We start from the raw sequence: 23,080 nt of genomic DNA, 5'->3' as shown, positions 1-23,080 counted from the left end.
CCCACGTGGAAGACCCAGAAGAGGCTCCTGCCTCCTGGCTTCGGATTGGCTCAGCTCCAGCAGTTGTGGTCACTTGAGGAGTGAATCATCAGATGGAAGATCTTCCTCTCTGTCTCTCCTCCTCTCTCTATATAACTGACTTTCCAATAAAAATAAACGAATCTTTTTAAAAAGACATAGAAATTGTTTAAAAACACTTGAAAAATCACTTTGCTATACATTTTTAAATGTTGCTTATCTATTTATTTGTAAGGGAGAGGGAGAGACAAAGGAATCTTCCATCATTCCGTACATAGCTGCAATAGGTCTGGGCCAGACAGCAGCAAAGAACTAGGAAAACTTCATCCTGGTTTCCCACATGGGTAGCAGGGGCCCACATGCTTGTGTCATCATCAGCTGCCTTTCCACGAGTGTTAGCAGGAAGGTGGATCAGAAGCAGAGCGGCCAAGGCTAGAACCAGCACTTGGATGTGGCATGCCAGCAGCCTAAGCAGTGACAGCCCACAGTTCCCCAATAGCGGCCTCTATTGTACATTTAAGAGAGGGGTAATTTTGGTATATACTATCTTAACAAAAATAAGTAGAGCAAATCAGTTTTCTGATCCACATATAGGGCTTGCAGTGGGCTCAGTGCAGATGTTGTCCAATTATTCTGAACACCAATTGATGATCATTTTACAAGGCAGCAAGTGTCTGGGAAGCAGTGCATCCTTGGATTTAAACATGCCTTTAGCCCACATCCATTTCATTATTCTGACATACACTTGCGAATGTCTATAATCGTGAATTTGCTCTAACCCAGCGATCACCCTAAAAGTCCCTGGAAACAGGTGCTTGTTTATAACGTGTAAATAAAGTGAAAACACGTCCATGTGTAAACATGACATCTCCCTTTGTTCTGTTAGCTCAGAGTTTCCATTCTTCATCTGCCAGGGTGAAATCTCCAGATCCTAGCATGTTTAATGCCTGAGGCTGTTTCCTGGAGCTACCTCTGTGGTAGGTTTGTTTTCACGTCTGTAGGGCTGAGGTGCCTGGGACACTGGGAAGAACTAACCGACTGAGCCCGTAGTCTCTCCAAGGCTGCTTTGCGCTGTTTGCAGCATCCCAGAGGGGCCGGAACGTGGAGAAGCGAACCAGAAAAACAAGGATTAAATGCTGAATTTGAAAAATGATCGCGTCCGGGAACGGAAGCAAGAAGACCAAGCAAGGAGAAGGACAAGGGAGCAGCCAGAGCAGAGGGTCAGCCAGGGTCGTTGACTGTCCCGCTCCTAGGGGAGCGGCGCCGCGATCCTCCTGAGGCGCTCCGGGACTTTTTTAATTGCTGAATGGGTTTAAATCAGCCGAAGGAGAAAAAGAACTCAACAGCCTGAACTAGCAAAGAAGCGACTTGGCTGGCTTTTCTCTACTTCCCGCTACCCCTCCCATCCCACCCTCGTCTCCGTGTACAATTCCCAACTGCGTCCCGAGAGCCCTCGCCGGTCGGAACCTTGCGGAGTTCACGGCCGCTCTCCGCGGCCGCGTTTGGCCCCGCTCAGCCGCCGTGGCCCGCTTTTGCGCATGTGCGGAGTAAACCCAGAAGGAAGGTGAAGATGGCGGCGGCCAGGACCGGGATCCTGGGAGTCTGGTGGCTGCAAAGGGCAGCCCGGAACGTGGTGCCTTTGGGCGCACGGACAGGTTCGCAGGAAAGGGCGAGGCCTCAGGGTGGGAAGGGGCTGCTGCCTGAGGTTTGGTGTGTCAGGAGGGTGTGTCGTAGGTTATCTCGGCGCCTGTGTCCCGGCGGAGGCAGAGAGGGTCGTACTGGGGCTGCGGGGTCCCGGGCTTTGGCCTTGGTCTCGTGAAGCCTTGAGGGCGCTGAGAGAACGGGGTTTCTCCTGAGCTACCTTCTTCTCCGCCCAGCCTCCCATATTACGAAGGACATGCTCCCAGGGCCCTATCCTAAGACCGCCGAAGAACGGGCCGCCGCCGCCAAGAAGTATAATATGCGCGTGGAAGATTATGAACCTTACCCGGATGATGGCATGGGGTGAGAGAGAGAGGGCCGGCTGGGAAGGGGTGGCTCGGCTCGGACCCTTTCACCTGTACCTTCTTTTGCCCCTCGCCTCCGCATCAGCGGTGTGGGGGCGCTTTTGTCGGTGGCGGGAGGCGGGAGGGGCTGGGTGAGCAGCTGCAGCCGAGAGGACTTCAATTTTCTCCTTGGCTCAGCCCGGTTCCTCAAATGAGGAAGTCGAGGCTTTAATGGCTCCCTGGAGGATCTGCAGATAGCAGGAACCTTCCCTGGCTCCATCCAGAGCCCGGAGTTTCATTTAGATTGAGCATCTGCTGGGCTCAGGTGTTGTCAGCCAGACACGTGACCAGCCGGAGCTAGACTCCTGTCACCAGAACCGTTATCTGTAGATGGAGTGCTCTGTGGATTCTGTGTGTGATTTTTTTTAAAATGTTTTTTTCCTGTTAGGGCTGTGGAAATCGTAGCAACTGTAGGATGGATTAAATAGCCAGCTTCCCTGCCCACCTCTGCCTCCCCATATCCATCCAGCATTGCTGCCGACTGATGATTTGAAGCAGTAACTACTGCCTGCCCTGTCTTACCATTGCATTTTTCGTCTTTGTTTCAGCAGTCCCTACTTCTCTGATTTTTCCCATCATCTTCTGTTGACACATATTTAGTTATCATAATTTGCTATGCTTATTATTGTGTTGTGGCAGCTTTGGCGGCAGTCTAGATAAAGTGAGCCTCCATTTTTGGGAGAAGACAACCCAGCCTGGCCAGAAGTCCTGTGAGGTGTTAGCTGTGGAGATGTGTGGCTGCTCAGGGGCTGAGGAGCACCCTTGCCATTACTTTTTTAACCAGTCCCTTTGTCACTTTTATTCTGATGAGCTGAGTGACTTTGGAGTCAGATTCTGGGCTTTAGTTTTTCTGTTTAATGAGGGAATCAGAATAACTCATGACTAAATTCCCTTTCACCTCCCAACAAATAGCATTGTATGGCCTCTTTAACTTTTATTAAAATGATAAGAGAAGCTTAAATGTTTTATTTGTCACAGTGTGACATAAACTTTGTTCTTTTTTCCTTTTTTTTAATGGACCCATCACAATTGTACCTAAATAGCAGTACTATGTGATGCTTGATATATGTAGATATTGTATAATGTTCAAACCAAGGTAAATGTCTCTGTTGCCTTAATATTTGTCATTTCTTGGTGCTGAAAACATTCAGAATCCTTTCTGAAAGATGATGTGTGGACTTCTGTGCTAGCTCTTTGCGTGGTGACTAGCACTTGGGATCTCGATGTGAGAGTCAGTTCCTCTGTCTTTGGGTGAAGTGATCAGCTCTGTCACTTGGTTTCTTATTTCTGAGATGAGGCCACTGAGTTGTATGTGGCGGTTTGCAGCTCCTTCTGCAAGTCCTCGATTTCTCTCTCAGGTATGGCGACTATCCGAAGCTCCCAGACCGCTCACAACAAGAGAGGGATCCATGGTATGACTGGGACCATTCCGACCTAAGGCTGAACTGGGGTGAGCCGGTGAGAGAGCTTCTTCTCATTTAACTTTGCTTCCTTTAGCTCGTATCTTTCAAGATGTTTATCTTTAGCCCAATTGATATTCCTCTGTCCAAATATCACTAAGCTATTCTGTTCAAAGAAGCAAGGTCCAGTGTGGCATGTGGAACGGGATTTCTGGGGAAAATGAAACGTCTATAATATGGAAGTTGTATATTTCCATGATTGTTGGGTCAGCAGAAGCTGGACCAAGGCTAGGACCCGTGGGCCAGTGTGTCTGGCTTGCAGCCTGTTCTGGGTAGCAGAATGCGCTGTTGAGCCTTGTGTCAGGCTCGGATCACTGTGGGCTGCGTCTTAACCGTATGTGACATTTATCTGCTTTTCCACCTTAGATCCACTGGAACCTTGACATGTATGTCAGGAACCGTGTGGACACGTCCCCCACACCTGTTCCTTGGGACGCCATGTGTAAGCATCTCTTCGGCTTTGTGGCCTTCATGGTTTTCATGTTCTGGTTGGGAGATACTTATCCCTCCTACCAGCCTGTGGTAAGTACCTGACAAGTGCTGTTGTAGGTACATTTGTTCAGGGTCTGCCCCCGCACCCCACGCCTCCCTTTTTTTTTTTTTTAATTGGAAAGTCAGGAGGAGAGACAGGAAGATCTTCTGTCCGCTGATTCACTCCCCAAGCGGCTGCATTGGCCAGAGTTGAGCCAATCAGAAGCCAGGAGTCCAGACCCTCTTCTGGGTCACCCACGTGGGTGCAGGGTCCCAAGGCCCTGGGCCATCCTCGACTGCGCTCCCAGGTCACAAGTAGATAGCTGGATGGGAAGTGGGACCGCTGGGATTAGAACAGGCACCCATATGGGATCCTGATATGTGCAAGGTCTTTTTTTTTTTTTTTTTTTTTTTTTAAAGATTTATTTGAAAGGCAGAGTTGCAGAGAAAGAGGGATGGAAAGAGCTTTCATCCACTGGTTCACTCCCCAAACGGCCATGATGGCTGAAGCCAAAAGTTTCTTCCGGGTCTCCCAAACAAGTGCAGGGACCCAAGGACCCAGGGCATCTTCCACTGCTTTCCTAGGCACATTTGCAAGGAGCTGGTTTGGAAATGGAGTAGTCGGGACTAGAATCTGTACCCATATGGGATGCTGGTACCACAGGGCAGCTTTACCCACATTACACCACAACTCTGGTCCCATAGCCCCAGATTTTGAGTGAGTGAAGTCTGTGGAGCAGGGATCCAGCTGATACCAAACTTGTCTTCCGAAGTCTTAGGAGATAGGAGGGTTTTGCCTGTTGGTATGGCACAAGCACTGGAGTGCTCTTGTCTGACAGGCTACATTTTAGGAGTCAGGACTTGGTGAGGAATGAGTCAGCAGGTCTGCAGAGTGCCCTTTGGGCATTGTACTTATCAATTGCATTGGAGCAAGTAATCTTGCAAGGTGCAGTCAATTTCAAGCTAAAACGGACATGAAAGTCACTTTCAGTATGGTACCAGAAGCAATCAAATGTCTAGTAAAAGCATAGTTAAATTTGGTAAATGTAAAGAACATAGAAAATATGTTCTCTAGCTTTGGGTTTTGAAAACACAATTTTCCAGCTTTGAATTCAGAAGAAAATTTAGATAAATGAGACACTGAACACCATTTGAGCATGTGGGGATTTGGTAGGATGTTTCCATGTTTACAGCAAATGTGTGTACAAAGTGGGACAAGATGCTATCGAGAGTGGTTGCACCACCTGCTAAATTCGGGGCAACTGGTGTTGTGTATCTGGTAGAGCCACTGTTTGTGATGCCAGCATCTCATATGGGTGCCTGTTCTAGACTTGGCAGCTCCACTTCCAATCCAGCTCCCCACTAATGGCCTGGTAAAGCAGCAGAGGACAGCCTCAGTGCTCAGGCCCTGTACCTGCAATAGGAGACCTGGAAGAAGTTCCAGGCTTTTGGCTTCGACCTGGCCTGGGCCCTGGCTATTGCGGCCATCTGGGGGGTGAACCAGCTAATGGAAAATCTAGTTTTGTCTCTCCTTTCTATGTGTAATTCTGAATTCCAAATAAATAAATAAATCTTTTTTTAAAAATGAATTTGGACAGTAGCAGGAAATTGGAGAAAACATTTGGGGGAGAGAGAGAGAGGGAAAAAAAAAGCAGGGAAAAGAAGGGTCAATTAGTTGGGGTGAAAGTGGTTTATGAAATAATCCTGGGAGACCAGCTGCCTTATTCTGAGAGCTGCTGGAAAAAAAAGATTCTGGAATCCCCATTTCTTGGGAATCCTAATTCAGTAGCTCCATGGTAGGTTCTAGAATCAGTATGTTTGTTTTGTTTTTGTCAAGTTTATTTAAAAGGTGAAGAAATCACAGAAACTCATTCAGGAATAGAGTGGGCAGAGAAGGGAAAGGTGAGAGAGACGTTGCTGCTTTAATCCTGTGTCTGGGGTGGGGTGCACCCTTGCCCTTTGCTCAGCCTGGGAAGGTTAGTGGCTACATGACACCACCTTCCAGTGCCAAGTGAGGGGGAGTACAAGTTAGGGAAGGAGTCAGTGTTTTGTTTTTGTTTTTATCATTGTTTGTTTTTTAAACAAGCGTCTAGGAAGGAAATTGACCCGAGCAATTAGATTGCAGTGGTAAAAACATTCATGGGGTGAGTTGATCAGGCCAAGAGGCTTTTGTTGCACGACTAAGAGATTTGTAGTAGTGCATTCATTCACCAAATATTTATGGAGCCCGTACTCTGAACATGTGCAGACTGTGCTCGTGGCTGGGAATACAGTGCTGACTTGGCCAGCCTGTAGGCAGCAAGGAGCCATTTTGGGTTTTTAAACAGAAGCGTGACATAGTAAAGGCTGGGCTCTTAGGAAGATTGATCTGGAAGTCATCTGTAGGATGGATTGGAAGGAGAGGAACAGAAGCGAGGCGGCTGCTGTGTTTGCAGTTGGCTGCCTGGTGCTACCTTTGCAGAGATAATCAATGTCCTGAAGGTAGCTGGCATGTCTGTGTGCACTGACACGAGCCTTCCTGCCGAGCCCCAGGGGCTGTATGCTGGAGAGTACACGGAGGGCTGGGGTGAGCACTAACTTCACTTCAGGAGAGCAGGAAACCCAGTGTGGCTCTTCCATTTTTCAGTTCTGTAAGCACATCACCCTCTCCTCCTCCCCTTGAGCTGTGTTCTCTGACAGCTGTTTGTTGGTAAAGCCAGCAGCCCCTAAAGCACGTCCCAGCCATGTCTCCTCGGTGCTTTCCCCCACCGCTGCTCCTGCACGCCTCATTTGCTAGGCCACTTTAGTGGGGAAACCATTAGAGGCTGAGTGACTTAAAGGAGATTGAGTCTGTCTCGACCCCGAGAGAGAGTGGGATGGATGGATGCGTCTTCTCATTTAGAAAGCTGGGGCCCTCTTTCTCCTCTGTATTTCCCTCCTCCCCGTCCCCCCTTTCACCCTTTCCCTTTCTCACTCACAGTTACAGGCACCACTGCTCTTAAAATGTGGGTTTCTCTCCGCCCTGGGGTGAGCATGGAAGAGGAGTGTGGTTTGTGATGTTTAGCCTGGCTGGGGCTAACCAGGGGCTGCTGTGTGCCCATTGGCCACGCATGATTCTTTGCTGAAAGAGGGGCGCAGCTGAGTGTTGTTGGCTGTGTATTCTCGCTGACCTGTGTGTTTTTTTTCTGTAGGGGCCGAAGCAGTATCCTTACAATAATCTGTACCTGGAACGAGGCGGTGATCCCAGCAAAGAGCCCGAGCCCGTGACTCACTATGAGATCTGAGGTGGCGTCGTGGGCATTTGTGCCCTCTAACTAGGACTCCCTCATTCTTAGAGATTGAATCTTAATGGAATCCCTAATAAAACTGAATGCTGTGGTGTGTGGGCCTCATTTCCCCAGGAATAGTCACTGCTGTGAGGAGCCACAGCTTTTTCCTTTTATTTGCTGCCCACTGCCTGCCCTCCTCCCAGTTTTCCTGTGTGGAAATTAGAAGGGGGGAGGGGGCGAGGGATTATTAGCTCCAGAAGATGTCAATCTGTTCATCTCACTGGGATTGTTGAGGTTGTTAAGGGGGTTCATTTGCATAGCAGGTGGTAAGGGTAACTTCGTATTTACACGGTGAAGGAAGAAGGAAGAAACGTTCCTGACTCCAAGTTGAAACAAGATTTAGTTCCTGTTTAAAAAAAGGTTTTAAAAGTGATTACTTAAAAAGACAAAAAAAAAAAAAAAAACCGCTGTTTTCTCTTTTGTGAACGTAATAGGATAGGTAGTGTCTAGTCTAGCCTAGACTATGTTTGCCTTTGATCTTTTAAAAATTCTGAGTCATGGTTTCTTAACGAGATGACAGTATTCAGCAATGACTACTGACCCCGTCTGTAGTTCTAGTGCTTTATTTCCCAGACTCCTTTCATAGCCCTAGGAAGAGGAAGCCCATGTTTTTGTGTCTCATTGCATTTGTTTTTGAGTGAACCAGCCTGAAGTCTTTGTGTTCCTTCAGGGACGTGTTCTTAAATGGCAATCATACTGCCTACAAACCTGTCCCATAAAAGGCCAAGTTCAGTGTGAGCTGTGGAAGCATGTCTGTTCCTATTAGGTAGAGGTCTCTGTTACTGTGGGAGCAGCCTTTATGAGATGTGGGAGTGGGTGCTTATTCTGATTTGCCACTTTGCAGGCCCCCATTGGCTTTTTATGTTTTAATTCTCTGTCCATTATAGTATTTGATGTGCATTTAACAAATATCTGTGTCTAAAATGTATTGACACACCGGTCCTTAGGGATAGGAAAATGGAGAAGACAAAACTGCCTTCAAATAGTTACCTAGGAGACTAGCAGTTACAAAACAAGGTGAATGGACTTCTTGCAGATTTTTATTTTCCATTTTATTTAAAGAGACCTACCTTCTGGTTCACTCCCGAAATGCCTCTATAACCAGGGCTGCACCAGGCTGAATCCAAGTCTGGGATTCCATCTGGGTCTCCCACGTGAATGGCAAGGATTCAAACACTTGAGCCATCATCTGCTCCCTCCCAGGATGCCGGTTTGCAGGTGGCTGGATTGGGGTAGCCAGGACTCTAACCAGGTGCCCTGATGCAGGGTGTGAGTGTCGCAGGAGGTGATTAAACCACTGCCCCAAATGCCTGCCCAAAGAATTCCTGAGAGATGCCTGAGTTGAGGTAAAAGCACTTTTGTTTTACTCATGTGCTACTCGGTTCAAATTTATTTTGGAGTTTTTACCGGTTACAATTTTTTTTTTAAGATTTACTTATTTTTATTGGAAAGGCAGATACGCAGGGAAATAGAGACAGATATTCCGTCTGTTGGTTCACTCCCCAAGTGGCGGCAACAGCTTGAAGGTGAACCAATCTGAAGCAAGGAGTTTCTTCCAGATTTCCCACGCAGGTGCAGGTGTCCCAAGGCTTTGTGTCGTCCTGTACTGCTTTCCCAGGCAATAGGCAGAGGGCTGGTGGGAAGTGGAGCAACCCGGATTAAAACTGGCGCCCGTATGGGATCCCAGTACCTGCAAGGCAAAGGCTTTAGCCAGAAGGCTACTGCACTGGGCCCAGCACTTCATTTTCTGATGCTAGGTGTTGCCCAAGGTTCACCGTGAACTTAAGCCTTGTCTAGTGCTAAGATCAAGAATAGGTATGAAGTGGACCAAACACAGCTCCCTAAAATTGTTCCCTGTATTTCTTCTTGAGTCCCAAGGCCACGTGAAAAGGAACTCTACAATCGCCAGTTCCCCCCTTTGTGGGTATTATCAGGCAAGAATACCGAATTCAAGCATTAAGTAAGTTTTGGATCAACTTATGTCAACTAAAAAATCTTAGGCTGCCCACAGACATTTTTGGGCTATGTGTGTAACAATTCCCTCAACATAAATGTAATTCTCTCCACCTGCTTGCATTCTTTAGCTCTAAAGAGCATCCGGTTTCTTTCTGGTCTCCCAGGCTGTAAAATCGCAACAATCTTGACTCCTTACAGTTACCAGTCATGAGCCTCTCACGCTTTCTTTCAATCATGACCGCTGTATTAACGCAGGCTTTTCATCACCTCCGACTGCAACCCTGCTCTTAATTATCAGTGGCTCCTAGTTAGCTGTAGAGATGAGCTGGTATTTAACAATCTGCTTCCTCCCCGTCCACGGCCTCTTTCATTCGAGGAATGAGATGCCGGGCAACTTATTTACCAGTTAAGCCCCTTGCATCCTTGCCGATAGCTTGCTAGCTTGCGTAGCTTCCAGAAATCCTACCCAGCTCGTGTTCCAGAAACCTCTCACACTTCCTGGCCTTTAATCCAACCAGCAGCTCCGGGGCACCAGTTATTGCTGGGCTACGGTGAACCACTCACTGCCATTCCTATACGGCCTCGATTGCTTCTTTACCTTTTTCAACTAAGTGGATTCCACTGAGAGCTCCTGGGGCTAAAGTCTGCTGTTCTCCCGCTTCAGTAAGTAGATAATGAGTTGGCTTAGTAATTTTCCTTTTTCAGAGGCTACCCTGGGAGTCTGGCTGAACAGACCAGAACTTAACTAGTGCAGGATCTGACCTACCAATCAGAGCAGGTGGGGAAGACTGAGTGAAAAGCCGTGATCCTAATTTTGTCTGAGTCCGCCCGGGGTTATCGGCCCTGCTCCTGGAAGAACCTGTGGACCGCAATGCCCAGCTGGGACCAGGACTACTTTTGGTCCTCCGGAGCCGCCGTCCCGAGCGCCGGCCGAAAGGATCAGCACTAGCTGCGCTGCCTGACCTCTGACCTGGGCCCTCCGCGCAGGTTGGTTTTTCTGGCTGGTCTGGGGTCCCGCCAACCCCGCAGAAGAGTCCCTGAAGTGAACGCGGCGGGGGCTTGTCCACTGAGGAAACCTGGGTAGCGCCTGGCCCCGCATGCGGGTCCTGTTCGCCCGCAAGGCTCGGGTCGGAGCGCTGTTCGAGGACCTCCACTCCATCAGTCCTAGGACTGGAGCCGAGTCCACTCCCTGCAGCACCGGAGTGCCGAGCTCCTCTCTCTCCAGCGCTGCCGTCACCCCTTCCCACGCGTCCTGGGTCCTGACTGTGTGCTGCCCTGGCGGGAGGGGCTGTGCTTAGGGACTGGCGCGCCGCCCCTCCGCGGGGGTGAGGGCTGTGCTGCCTGTCCTTTCAGGGAGTGGCCGGAGGGGTGGCCGGCGCCCTCTGCACACCTGATTGTGGCCCTCTTGTCTGCTGGCCGGTCCCCGCCTCTTGTGCCCGCCCAGCTGCATTGCACCCCTCACTGCCTTGGCCTTTCTGACTACATAGGTGCCCCCCTTTGTGAACAAGTGCCTCCGAGCAAAGTGAATTAAGAGCACTTGTTTCCCGTTCCTAGACTGTCAGCAATATAAACCATTTATGGGGTTTATGGTTAAAACGTACAGGTTCTTGAAGCCAACTGGGATTCACATCCCAGCCTGGCGAGCTATCTGTTGTGTGCAGATACAAAAGTACCTAGCTTACAGAGCCATTGAGAGAATGATGTACACGTCAAAGGCACGTTGCTAATCTCAGCTCCCACTTTTATTAGTATTTCCCCAGAAACATGAAAATGACTGTGACCAGCAGGTGGCACTGGCGAGTCTTATAGTATGGTGTGCTCCTGTTGACTTCAAATAGGTCCCCTGGACATCTTGGCAAGACCAACCTGACTAGTTTAATCAGGTAGATCATAGCAGGTCTCAGGTTTCCTCTCTCAAGTTGAGAAATTAAAAAAAAAGCCTTCTATTTGCTAGTCTTTGAGGAGAGGACTTTGAATACGTATTAGGACTAGACTGAAAACCATATATTAAAGTGATATCCACTTACATTCACTCAACAAGTGCTTATTGATTCCTTAATGGGGGCTATTGATTCCTTAATGGGGGCTAGTGATTGGTTTGGGCTCTACTTACAGCATGGTGAGCAAGGCAGACACTGTGCTGGCTCTCATGGAGCCTATATACCAGTGAAAGAGACCAGCACTGTAAAAATCAATGAATGTGTAATTGTAAATCTCCAGGAAAAAGAAAACCAATGCTGTTTTTGATTGAGTGATCCAGTTTTCTGAAGAGGTTAAGAAGCAGACCCAATGACAAGATGCCAGTCATGAAGACAGGGAAGGGAAAAGTTGTCAGTATAGGGAACAGATTTTGCGAAGGCTCTAGGTAGGAACAAGTCGAGAAATGAAAAAAGGTGAGTAAGAGGAAAATCAGTGAGAGATAAGGTTGAAGTGATAGGCTATAGGCTGGAATTTGGATTTTATTCTGAATGTGATGGAAAGAAATCACTGGAGGATTTAAAGCATAGGTTGCAAAAATCAAATTTTTACAAATATTTAGAAGTGCATTCCTGCTGCTGTGTGGAGAGTGGCTTGGAGGCTGGCCCAAGTGAGGAGCAAGGAGACAGCTGCTTGTAAGATGTGGTAGTAAACTGAGAGAAGGATCTTCAGATGGACAGCCATCAGTGGAGGTAGGGAAAAGTAGATGAAAATATGTCTTTGGAGGTAAATGACCCGTTAGAAAGGAGTGAGGGAGAAAGAGGGATCGAGGGTGATTTTCAGGTTTTCTGGGTTAAAAACAGAACAGAAAAATGTATAGCGATAAAGTGGTAAAACAGAGTTCCAATGTAGACAGACTAGGTATGTCAAGTGAAAATAGCAATAATTAATAGTTGTGTATAAGAATTTGGGACTCAGGGTAGAGATTTCTGTTGGGGATACAGATTTGGGAGTGATCAGCAAGTTTATATTTAAATCCAAGGAAATGGACAAAATCACTGAGAGACTACCTGGTTTAGTGATTATCACCTTTGGTTATCATTGTGGCAACCTGGGGGGTTAAATATCTTTTGGGATTTAAAGCATAAAATTTAAGGTAACTGGGCAGACATAACCCATAAAATCTGCACGTGGTCTTGTCCGTGTCTGTTGTCCTGTGTTGCCCTGAAACATCCCACCTCATGGAGACAGAAACAAGATCTCCTGTCCCCAGATGCTCCCTGGGTCTAGCCAAGAGCTTGCTATTTCTATTCTGAATGGGCCACTGGCCATGTCAGTTTTCTGCCACTTGCAGGACCAACCATGAAGCTGAAGAAACTTGAGCAACCAGCTGTGCAAGCTTGGAGCCCAGCCAGTCAGTACCCTGTGTGTCTGGCGACAGGTAATATTCTGTGCTCTTGGATCCACTGGACATACATAAGTGAATGGGAAACTTAGTATCTGAATCCTTAATTGAGTATCTGAGAAAGCTTTTGAATCATGGGAGGGTTAAATGTTTTGGGTACCTGGAGACAGCCTTGGACCATGGCTCCAGGCTAGGCATGCCATGCCTTTTTGATCTCTTTTTGAGTTGCTCTTTGTGAAAAGATTTACCCCTCCCCCCCAAAAAAAAAAGATTTACCCAGCCCTCTCCTTTTGCTCCTCTCCACTCTCTAAGCAATTTGTACACTAAGTCGATGCATATTTGGTTGCTGATAGGCTGTCTTTTCTTATTTTTTTTTTTTTTGGCATAGGAACATCTGCCCAGCAGCTAGATGCCTCCTTTAACACAAGTGGTACACTGGAAATCTTTGAGGTTGATTTCAGGGACCCTTCTCTGGAATTGAAATGCAAGGGAGTCCTTCCTGCCTCAAGCAGGTACTACATCTAAATTGCTAATGCGTGTGTGAGGCAGGTCCTGATGAGAAGCCCTGGGAGTAGTATGTGCTTCTCGGAGGTCATGTGGAGACAAGTCAGTGGAGAAAACTCCTCCAAGTTGGAGAGAAGTTGACTGTGGGCTTATCTTGCAAGAGAATTTTGGAAACAACTACTGCATCTTTCTGGTCAGTAGCAGTAACAGTTTCAGTCCCAGCACATGTGATCAAGATGTCGCTCACAAGCCTAGACCCTTGTGGGCCTGAGCTCTCCCTGGACCCAGAGAGGAGAGCTCCTTCCTCCCTCGGCTCTTGTGAAGACAATAATCTTACACAAGATCTCTCTTCTCTGCCCACCAGGAGAGCAAATGGTCCTCTCCTCATGGCTCTCGGGCACTGACTGGGCACTGGGCACTGAGTTCTGGTGGGTGGGGAGTCCTGACTTTCAGGGCTGATGCAGTAGAACAGCAGTGAGCAGAGGCTGATTCGTTCTCTTTCTTTTGTCAGAAAAGGATACAGGGAAGCATTGTAGGCCTTGCTAAGCTAGTTACTCTCTCATTCAATGACCCATGTATGCCTGCCAGACATTGTGTTATGCACTCTGTGTCCTTTCATTCTCTCATCAGGATAAGCCTAAGAGATAAACACAATTCCTTTGAATTTACACAGGGAAGATGGCAATGCTGAGAGGCTAGGATTTCAGTCATGCCTGTCTAAATTCAAAGGCCACATTCGTTCCATTATAACCCTGTCTTCTAAAGGTGTGTACAGGTGAGGGCTTGTAATTTGAAGCAATGGTCTGGACTTTTCAAAAATTTATTTGAGAAGCACGAAGATAGAATGAGAACATTCCCACCTTCTAGTTTAGTTCCCACATTTCTGTGAGAGCCAGGACTGGGCTGAGCCAAAGCCAGCAGGTAGAAACTCAGTTCAGGGCTTCCAAAGGGTAGTATAAGCCCAATTAGTATCACCACTGCCTCCCCTGGTCTGTATTAGCAGGAATCTGAAGTCAGGAACCAGAACTGAGTATCAAATCTAGGTGCTCCATTAGGGGATGCAGCATCTTAACCTCCACACTTTCATACTATCAGGGAAAAAGTGAAAGTTACGTATATAATATTATATGATCTATCATTTGCATATTGTATGTGCATAATATCAATGTATTATTATAGTATTGATATAGTGTGATTTCCAGCATTTTCCATTATATATGTCATTTTTCTTGTATGCCATGAATTATCTACTCTGCTTCGAGATTATTGGTCTAGAAGGCAACATTCCATTTGATGATTGATAAACCCTCTGTACATTCCTTGGTTCCTCTGAGAAATGAATGGGATCATTTAGGCAGAAAGGGGTGAACATTTAGTCTAATAGTTAAAATACTGGTAAAGAGTCACATCTTATATTTTAATATGTGGGTTCAAGACTTATCTTCTGACTCCAACTCCTTCCCCAAGAGGGAACAGTGATGGCTCAAGAGATTGGATTCCTGCCACCCATGTGGGAGACCTGGATTGAGTTCCTGGTTCCTGGCAGACATTAAGAAATTGAATCCATTAATAAGAATACTTTCTCTCTCTCTCTCTCCTTCCCTTTCTGCCTCTCAAATCAGAATTTTAAAATATTTAGGTTAAGTACCCTTTTCTTTCTTTTCATGGTCTAATCCAATCATGAGAGGTTAGTTATTATTCATCCTTTCCTGAATTCTGATAACACTGTGTGAAGCTATCTCTTATTTTGCAGTGTTTTACATTGCTTTTTATTTCTAAGGCTTGCAACATTTGAAGAATAGGCACTGGGCCATTTAGCAATAATCGGGAGATATTCCTAGTCCCTAAGCAAGTATTTCAGAAAGGGCTGCTGAAAGAGGGTGAGCTATCAAGCTTGTTTGTTCTCATGGAGATAAGAAAAGTGAGCAGTGGGCAAGGGCCTTTCCAACAAGTGGAGCAATGCCTTAAGCACAGCAGTGGGTCCTAACACCTGAGCGTTCCTAAGAAAGAGGCAATATAGTTGTTTCAGAAATCTTGAAACTGAATTCTAAGATCCATGCAGGCTGAGATTTTTCTGTTTTATTAACTGCTCACCTTATCTTTAGCAGTAGCTATAGCAGTGCCTGCTACTATATTTAATAAATATTTGTTGAGTGAATGAGTGTTATGACAAACTTCTGGGTTGCCAAAGTGAGCCTTCCATCCAGCACTTCAAAACTTCAGCTGTTCCAGCCAGTCTTCAGTTAGTCTTTGTGCCTTAAGAGCTTTTGGGGGTGGGGCGGAGGGAGTGGTGGGCTGTCTGTGGTGCAGCCAACAAGGCTGGAGGGACACTTTGGTATGTAAATACTGAACTTGAGAATCACAAATTTCATTTCCAACCACTCCTCCAGCATTCAGGAGTTTGGGCAAGTAACCAAAATAAACAGTACAGTAAACTCTATGGATAATATTTCATTTCTACTTCTCCTTTTCTACCTCTATAACTGTGATGAAGATTGGTTCTCATTTGCAAGGACCTGTGAGAGACTACTGTTGATACAGTCGTGCTGAGGCCTTTCTGAAGAAAGCATCTTTTCTTGTTTCCTCACTCATTTGTTCCAGTTTGGGTGAGGTCACCTACTCAAAAGTCAAGATCACACGCTCTTGACCAAGATGACTGGGAGATATAGAAGCATTTATCCTTGGGTTTATTTTTTCTTTTAGAATTTTTATTTGTTTTAATTTTGAATTTTATGGTACAATTCCATAGGGTCTGGGATTTCCCTTTCCCCTCCCCAAATTCCCACCCCCTGACCGATATCCCCCATATTATTACAATGGCCTAGTCCTTCATAAGCAGTCATAAGTCCATCAGTCTGTTATTTAAGTGTTCCCTGACACTGTTGGTACAATGTCAGAAAGTCCAGTATCCTTTTGTATAGATATGTTCAACAGTTTCTTTGGGAGTCCATCTTTGGTTTTATACTTTCATTTCTTTTTTTTTTTTTTTTGAAAGATTTTATTTATTTTATTACAGTCAGATATACAGAGAGGAGGAGAGACAGAGAGGAAGATCTTCCGTCCGATGATTCAATCCCCAAGTGAGCCGCAACGGGTCAGTGCACGCCGATCCGAAGCCGGGAACCTGGAACCTCTTCCGGGTCTCCCACGCGGGTGCAGAGTCCCAATGCATTGGGCCGTCCTCGACTGCTTTCTCAGGCCACAAGCAGGGAGCTGGATGGGAAGTAGAGCTGCCGGGATCAGAACCGGCGCCCATATGGGATCCCAGGGCGTTCAAGGCGAGGACTTTAGCCACTAGGCCATGCCGCCGGGCCCTTATACTTTCATTTCTATTTTCTTTTCCATGTCATCTTGTGTACCATGTAGTTGGAAGCACAGTTCTGTTGTAGCCTTGACTATGATACTAATATAGCTGTGTGACTTTGGACAAAATAAATCAGTTGTCTTTGATTTCCTCAGTTATGTATATATATAAAAATTACTTACAAGCAACTCTTTAGACCTGCCAAGACTTGAATTCAGATCTGATGTTCAGTCTCTCCTTCCCTGTATTCTGTTTTTCCTTTCCTTTTATTTTTTTTAACTCTCTTCATCATTAGTAAACACATACTTTTCAAAAACCTTCACCCTTCCTCTGCTTACCCTTTTTACTGAACCCATGTGTTAGCCGAGTTTGGGTTCTGAGGCTCCCCTTTCAGTTAACCCTTGAGGGATATTATCTGCCTGCGGCTCTGATGGGCCTAAAGAGAATGTGTCGGTAGATGCTTCTGTATGCAATCAGAATCTGTATGGCTTAGCACATGCACCAAAGCAAGTGACATCTGGACTGTTAGGTTCAAGGTAAAGATCTCTGCAAGAGTAATACATGGTTTATTTCATGGACTAAGGATCCAGCAGCTATGGCTGAATGAGGTCAGAGCTCAGTGTGATCTGCCGCATCCCACCCTGCCTACCCTGATGTTCTAGGTTTCTGAGTGGGCGTCACCGCTTCTGCAGGATCCATCTTCTGGCAAAATGGAGAAAGTGTGTGATCTTTCCTCATTCTACCTTTATCTCAATTCTTGGTCTTTAGCATTGTGATTCCCCTCAGGTGCCTATATAAGGGACAACACCATGCCAGAAAACTATTATGTGGGGTGCTTTCCTTAGTTTCCCTGTTCTGAATTCCTGCATTTTTCCCCCTAGAGGCATCAACATTATTGAATAGAGAGAACATCAGCTTTGTTGTCAATCAGAACTGGTTCAATTTCTTGCTCTGACAGTTATCGTTCTCTCGGTGCATCATTCAACATCCGCAGCCCTACTTTCTCCAGTGTAAATTCAGGATGTGTAGTAGATGTAGAGTGGCCTGATGTTTAATGGGTTTCAGAAAAGAGGCTTACCTCGCACAAGGGCATTGTTCTGCTCCACCGTCTTTGTTCTACAGCTTGGATAATGTCTTCCTTGCTCTGTCTGACTTTTAAGGAGGCTTGAATTGCCCTAAGGATTTTGGCCAGGATGTGGGAAAACTTTTTCATCTTAGTTCACGAATGTAAATATTGAGAACCTTACTAAGAAAATAAAAGCAGAACCTCTAAAACAAAGTGAGTATATGATGGAAGCAAGAATTTGTACAATGGGTATCTCTAGTGTTAAGGTGCTAAGGCTTGGTCTCCTGCGAGCTTAGCCAGTATCCTGTCCTGATATCACAGGCCTCAGTTTTTTCTTTTCAGCCTCATCTCTCTTCGTTTTTCTAGAAGCAGAGTTCTGTCTTTATGAAACTCAGGGTCTTCCCCTGCTATTTGCAGCTGGCACAGGGCCTCTTCCTACTGTAGGGATTCTCAGCCCTGGCTGTTTGTTGGAACCACTCAGGGGCCTGTCTCCGGGGATGCTGTTTCACAAGGGTCTGATTATAGTCCAAGAACCTGTTTGTTTATTTTGGTAGCACCTGTCACTCAGTGGTGCTGTATGTTCTCTGCATTCTCATCATTGATCTGGAAGCTTCCTCAGTAGAAAAGTCAGCCTATCTCATGAGGGTTTAGCATGTTTGATACAGTGGATAAGATACCCACTGTGGATGCCTGCACACCACATCAGAGTGCCTGGCTTTGCTCCCAAATTCTAGCTTCTTACGAATGTGTACCCTAGAAGTAGCAGTGGTGACTCAAGTGCTTGAGTGCATGGCCCCCTCGAAGGAGACCGAGATTCAGTTCTGGGCTCCTGCTTTGGCCCAACCCAGTCATTCTTTGTCTACCTCTCTCTCAATCTCTTGCCTTCTCTTTAAATCTGTCAGTTCCTATTTTTCAGGCTGTCTTAACATTTTTTTTTCATTTTTTTAAATTAAAAATTAATTTATTTTAAAGAGATCTTGTGCCTACTGTTCATCCCCACTAAATGCTTATGATAGCTGAAACTGGCAGGCCAAGGCTAGGAGTCTAGAACTCCTTCTGGGTCTCCCATGTGGGTCGCAGGGGCCCAAGGACTTGAGCCGTCACCTGCTACCTCCAAGGGTACACCTCAGTGAGATGCTGGACACAAAGGAGCCAGTGTTCAAACCAGCACAATACATGGGATGTGGATGTCCCAAAAGTGGCAACTTAACTCCTGTCCCTAACATTTTTAAAACTCAAATTTATGGGAAAGTTTCAGAATAGTACAATACACACTCATATGACCTTCACTTGGTCATCAGTTGTTAACATTTTACAGTATTTGTTCCCTCTGCCCTCCATACCTGCACGACCACACATTGCACACACACACGAACAGCTATCTCTTGTTTCCTGTTTGTAGACCAGAGATGATTGACACTCCTTGGGCCCACTGACTAGTCCTGTCTCCTTCTTTGCTTCACTTGATCCAGGTGTTCCCATTCTCCCAGAGTTCTCTCTCACAAGCTATTTAGGCACCAGCATCCCCCTCACTAGTGAGGTGGTTAACAATCGAAGTGTACTTTCCCCTTGCATACTGTTACCCTGTTTTCTACGCTGCAGCCAGCCTGAGGGAACCACCTTCTCCCTCCCCTTGGTGCCTCCCTTAGTTGCCTTTTCCTCTGCTCTCTGGCTTGTCTGCTCTGACCACAGTGATCATGGCAGCCTCCCCATTCCCATGTGAGTTTTTCTCAGTGACCATCATCTTCCCAGGTTCCCATGTCATTCATGGTAGATTGTTCAGTCACTCCGTTGACTTTGTCCTCCATCCACACTGAGATCCAGTCCTTAGCTAGTAGGGAGCCTCTTGAGCCCAGGACAGATCATTGTTCTGCACTGTAAAGATCAGTGCAGCCTTAGAAAACAGCCTTTCCAGCAACAGCCATAGAACTACCTTTGTGTTAACTGTTGTTTGCTTTCACATGCTGACCAGGTCTGAACTAGGCTCAACCCTTCACTTCCAACAGGGTGACTGCTCTGGTAATGGATCAGGCAAATTCCTGCCTAATTACCCTACTCAGTTCCTTGGCTGACTGTTCCAGGATCTGGGAATATTTCATTGCAGTTAGGGATCTTGAGCCATCATTTCATGTGAAATCTGGCTCTCAGGAGGACTGTCAAAATGTCCTTGGCTAGCAGCCGTGAAGTAGGAGACTGACCACCTAAAAGGCTTGCTGGATTTTGCATGCCTTCCTTTGGGGCTTTGCCAGAGACTCGAATTTTTCTGTAGGAAATCCAGGGTAAACTTTGTTTTGTGCAACTTCTTTGTGCAAGACTCTCAGTGTCTTGATGAAAGCATCCTCAGAAAGCAGGAAAAATGCCTTCCAAGTGTACCAATTATCCCTTTTGTGCCTCCATGTCTTTAGGACTGGCCCATTGCAGCAAAATAGCAGAGAGAGGAGAAGAGATGGCATTTTGTTGGCTTTGAGATCTGCTTCTTTTTTATTTAAAAGACTTATTTTTTTTTTATTGCAAAGTCAGATATACAGATAGGAGGAGAGACAGAGGAAAATCTTCCGTCCAATGACTCACTCCCCAAGCGGCTGCAATGGCCCAGAGATGAGCCAATCTGAAGCCAGGAGCCAGGAGCTTCTTCCGGGTCTCCCATGCGGGTGCCGGGTCCCAAGGCTTTGGGCTGTCCTCGACTGCTTTCCCAGGCCACAAGCAGTGAGCTGGATGGGAAGCAGGGCCGCCGGGATTAGAACCAGTGCCCATATGGAATCCCGGGCGTGCAAGGCGAGGACCTTAACCACTATGCTATCACGCCAGGCCCTGAGATCTGCTTTTTATCCATCACAGAAGAATTTAGGATGCTTCTCTCAGCAGGAGGCTGCAGTTTCTAATTTGGGAGCTCAGCTCTGCAATAAGATGACCCTGATTTTATTTTATTTTTTTGAAGATTTATTTTATTTTTATTGGAAAGTCAGATATACAGAGAGAAGGAGAGACAGAGAGGAAGATCTTCCGTCTGATGATTCACTCCCCAAGTGAGCGCAATGGCCGGTGCTATGCCGATCCAGAGTCGGATCCAGGAACTTTTTCCCGGTCTCCCACAGGGGTGCAGAGTCTCAAAGCTTTGGGCTGTCCTTGACTACTTTCCCAGGCCACAAGCAGGGAGCTGGATGGAAGTGGAGCTGCTGGGATTAGAACCGGCGTCATATGGGATCCTGGCGAGTTCAAGGCAAGGACTTTAGCCGCTAGGCTAAGCTGCTGGGCCCAGATGACCCTGATTTTAAACATTGATTCTGCATTTCCTAGATGTCAAATGCAAATAAAACAACAAGCTCTGTGTACAGAAGTTGTGTAACGTCTTGGTTTCCATTTCCTCAGTTGAAAATAGAAAAAAAAAAAAAAAAAAGAAAATAGAAGTAATAGTAACACCTCATGGAGTTTTTAAACATTGAATCAGCTAATACATGTATTTAAGGTAGTGCCTAGTCCAAAGAGACAGTTCAGTAAGTACATAAGCTATGTTACCTAAGTATTGAATTTGTGAGACTTAGATGACATCATCTGTTTGAAGTAATTATCACAGGGCTGATGTAGCTCCAATGTTGATTAAACAACAACAAAACAACAGAATATTGCCACCCAGTCCGGCAGTAGATGTTTCTTGATTTCTGGTGTAATAGAAGTAGGGTAGTTGTTCAGAAGGCAGTGCCCTTCTGTTGGGGGCAGGGTTGGGGGAATGAAAGAGACAGGTTGGTCCTGGGTTGGAGTGGGGATGTCTGCTGATGGCAGAGGCTGATGGAGGAACCTGCCATCTGCCTTCCTGACATAGACCTAAGTTGATGCTGATGCCAGTTCCTCCTCTTTGTAGGTTTCACAAGCTGATCTGGGGGAGCTTTGGCAATGGGCTTCTGGAAGGCTCCGGGGTTATTGCAGGCGGCGGGGACAATGGCATGCTTACTCTGTACAATGTGACCCACATCCTGTCTTCGGGGAAAGAGCCTGTGATTGCCCAGAGGCAGAAGCACACGGGGGCTGTCAGAGCCCTCGACTTTAATCCTTTCCAGGTACTACCTTTCAGTTGATCAAACATGGCCAAGCCATGGAGCAACAGGTCTGAATGGAAGCGTTCACTGTGGGGCTTCTGGTCTGTAACTCTGGATCCTTTCCAGGTTGTTACAGGGGAAGCCTTAGATAGGCCCAGATGGGGATCTTTGGCCCCTTTTCTCTTCTCAGCTCTTCCTGGCAGGGTATGTTCTCCATACCTCTTTTCTTCATGCAGGGCAACCTCCTGGCCTCTGGGGCCAGTGATTCGGAAATCTTCATTTGGGATTTGAATAATATGAGTGTGCCAATGATGCCAGGATCCAAATCACAGGTGAGGAGGCCCTGTACCCCTGCTGAGGGCCCTGCTTAGAGTGTGCAGTTGCCTTTTCCCTGTAGTGTTACAGTCATGGAGCCAACTAGAGCATGAGAGATTTTGAAGTTTACCACTGGAGGGCAATAAAGCTCCATAGACTGACAGCCGGCAGCCAGCTGGAGCTGTGTTGGAGACTGGGGGAGGGGGAGTGTGTGCAGTGGCTGGAATGGAGTCTTTAGCTGTTCCAGGAGTTTCCAGACGGGATAAAGGGCAGGGGATGAGGAGATGCTGAGAAGGGGAGGGAGTGCTAGTTATCACAGTTTAGCTTTGGCAGTGTTGGGTAGGGTCCCAGGCTCAGAGGAGAGGAAGCGAGAGTAAGGCCCTTTTTTGCGGCGTAGGCAGCGGGGATCTTGTGCGTCCTCAGTCTCTAAGTGTCTGTCAGTCTGTAACTGGGCCCATCCTTTTGCTTCCTGGCTGCTCTGTCTTATGCTTACAGTACTGTACGGTAAGTAAAATACGAATGTGACAGTACCTTGTGCCCTGAAAGTGCGAGTCTTGGGCATCTGTGTTTTCCTCCTTCCCTCGCCTTCCTCCTCCTCTCCCTCTGTCTTTGTGCTAGGTGAGGGGCTGTTTCTCAATCTTGATTCTATTCTCTTAGGAGAATTTTGGGGTAGGAGTAAAACTAACGTGTGCCTGCCATTCCCTCCCCACTTCTATACCAATACCCCAGAGACTTCCCACAGACAGCCAGCTCTAAGCTTCCTGAGACGGTCTTGGTTTGGATAGCTCCCCATCTGTTCTTGAACCTACGGTGGGCTGTTGGGAGCAATGGAGTAGCAGATGTCACATGGTCCAGGAGGTGACAAGCTCTTTTCCCCTTGCCCCTTTTCTGCCCAAGCAGCCCCCAGAAGACATCAGGGCTCTCTCTTGGAACCGGCAAGTCCAACACATTTTGTCTTCTGCTCACCCCAGTGGCAAGGCAGTCGTGTGGGATCTCAGGAAGAATGAACCTATCATCAAAGTCAGTGACCACAGCAACAGAGTGAGTACTGCAGGCCAGAACGTGGGTCTGGGCTGGCTTTTCTGTCCAGCAGTTGGCAGTCTCCACCTGGCCAAGTGTATGCTTTCAGCTGGTGGGCATGTAGATTTAGCTCCTTAGTAGTTTTCTTACAGTGTGGAGGTTCAGGGAATTTAAACAGAGCCGATCTGGAGGCTTCTGCCTTTCTTGACTTATTTATGATTATTGCTTGTTTGTCAGATGGCTAAGGTGTTCTCGGT

General features: G+C 46.8%; 2 protein-coding genes across 2 annotated transcripts in view; both read left to right on the top strand.

Moving 5' to 3' along the window:
• The first annotated feature begins 1,515 nt into the window (after positions 1–1,515).
• Positions 1,516–7,352, top strand: NDUFB8 (NADH:ubiquinone oxidoreductase subunit B8). Its single transcript, XM_004579960.4, has 5 exons — positions 1,516–1,673; positions 1,896–2,022; positions 3,422–3,521; positions 3,890–4,045; positions 7,165–7,352. The coding sequence occupies exons 1-5, from the start codon at positions 1,589–1,591 to the stop codon at positions 7,255–7,257; spliced, it is 561 nt and encodes a 186-aa protein (XP_004580017.1). The 5' UTR covers positions 1,516–1,588; the 3' UTR covers positions 7,258–7,352.
• A 1,741-nt stretch (positions 7,353–9,093) lies between these two features.
• The window catches only part of SEC31B (SEC31 homolog B, COPII coat complex component), a 31,894-nt gene continuing 17,907 nt past the window's right edge, over positions 9,094–23,080 (top strand). The window contains exons 1-8 of the mRNA XM_058671489.1: positions 9,094–9,262; positions 9,777–9,921; positions 11,008–11,141; positions 12,427–12,616; positions 12,969–13,092; positions 21,314–21,509; positions 21,725–21,820; positions 22,704–22,844. Of these exons, the coding sequence (XP_058527472.1) occupies positions 12,538–12,616; positions 12,969–13,092; positions 21,314–21,509; positions 21,725–21,820; positions 22,704–22,844 (636 nt within the window). The 5' untranslated portion in view covers positions 9,094–9,262; positions 9,777–9,921; positions 11,008–11,141; positions 12,427–12,537. The remainder of the gene's footprint in view (positions 9,263–9,776; positions 9,922–11,007; positions 11,142–12,426; positions 12,617–12,968; positions 13,093–21,313; positions 21,510–21,724; positions 21,821–22,703; positions 22,845–23,080) is intronic.

Source organism: Ochotona princeps, chromosome 13 (assembly GCF_030435755.1).
Source record: "Ochotona princeps isolate mOchPri1 chromosome 13, mOchPri1.hap1, whole genome shotgun sequence".
Classification (NCBI taxonomy): domain Eukaryota; kingdom Metazoa; phylum Chordata; class Mammalia; order Lagomorpha; family Ochotonidae; genus Ochotona; species Ochotona princeps.
The sequence above is the reverse complement of the archived record's forward strand: the minus strand, read 5'-3'. Positions and strand labels throughout refer to the sequence as shown.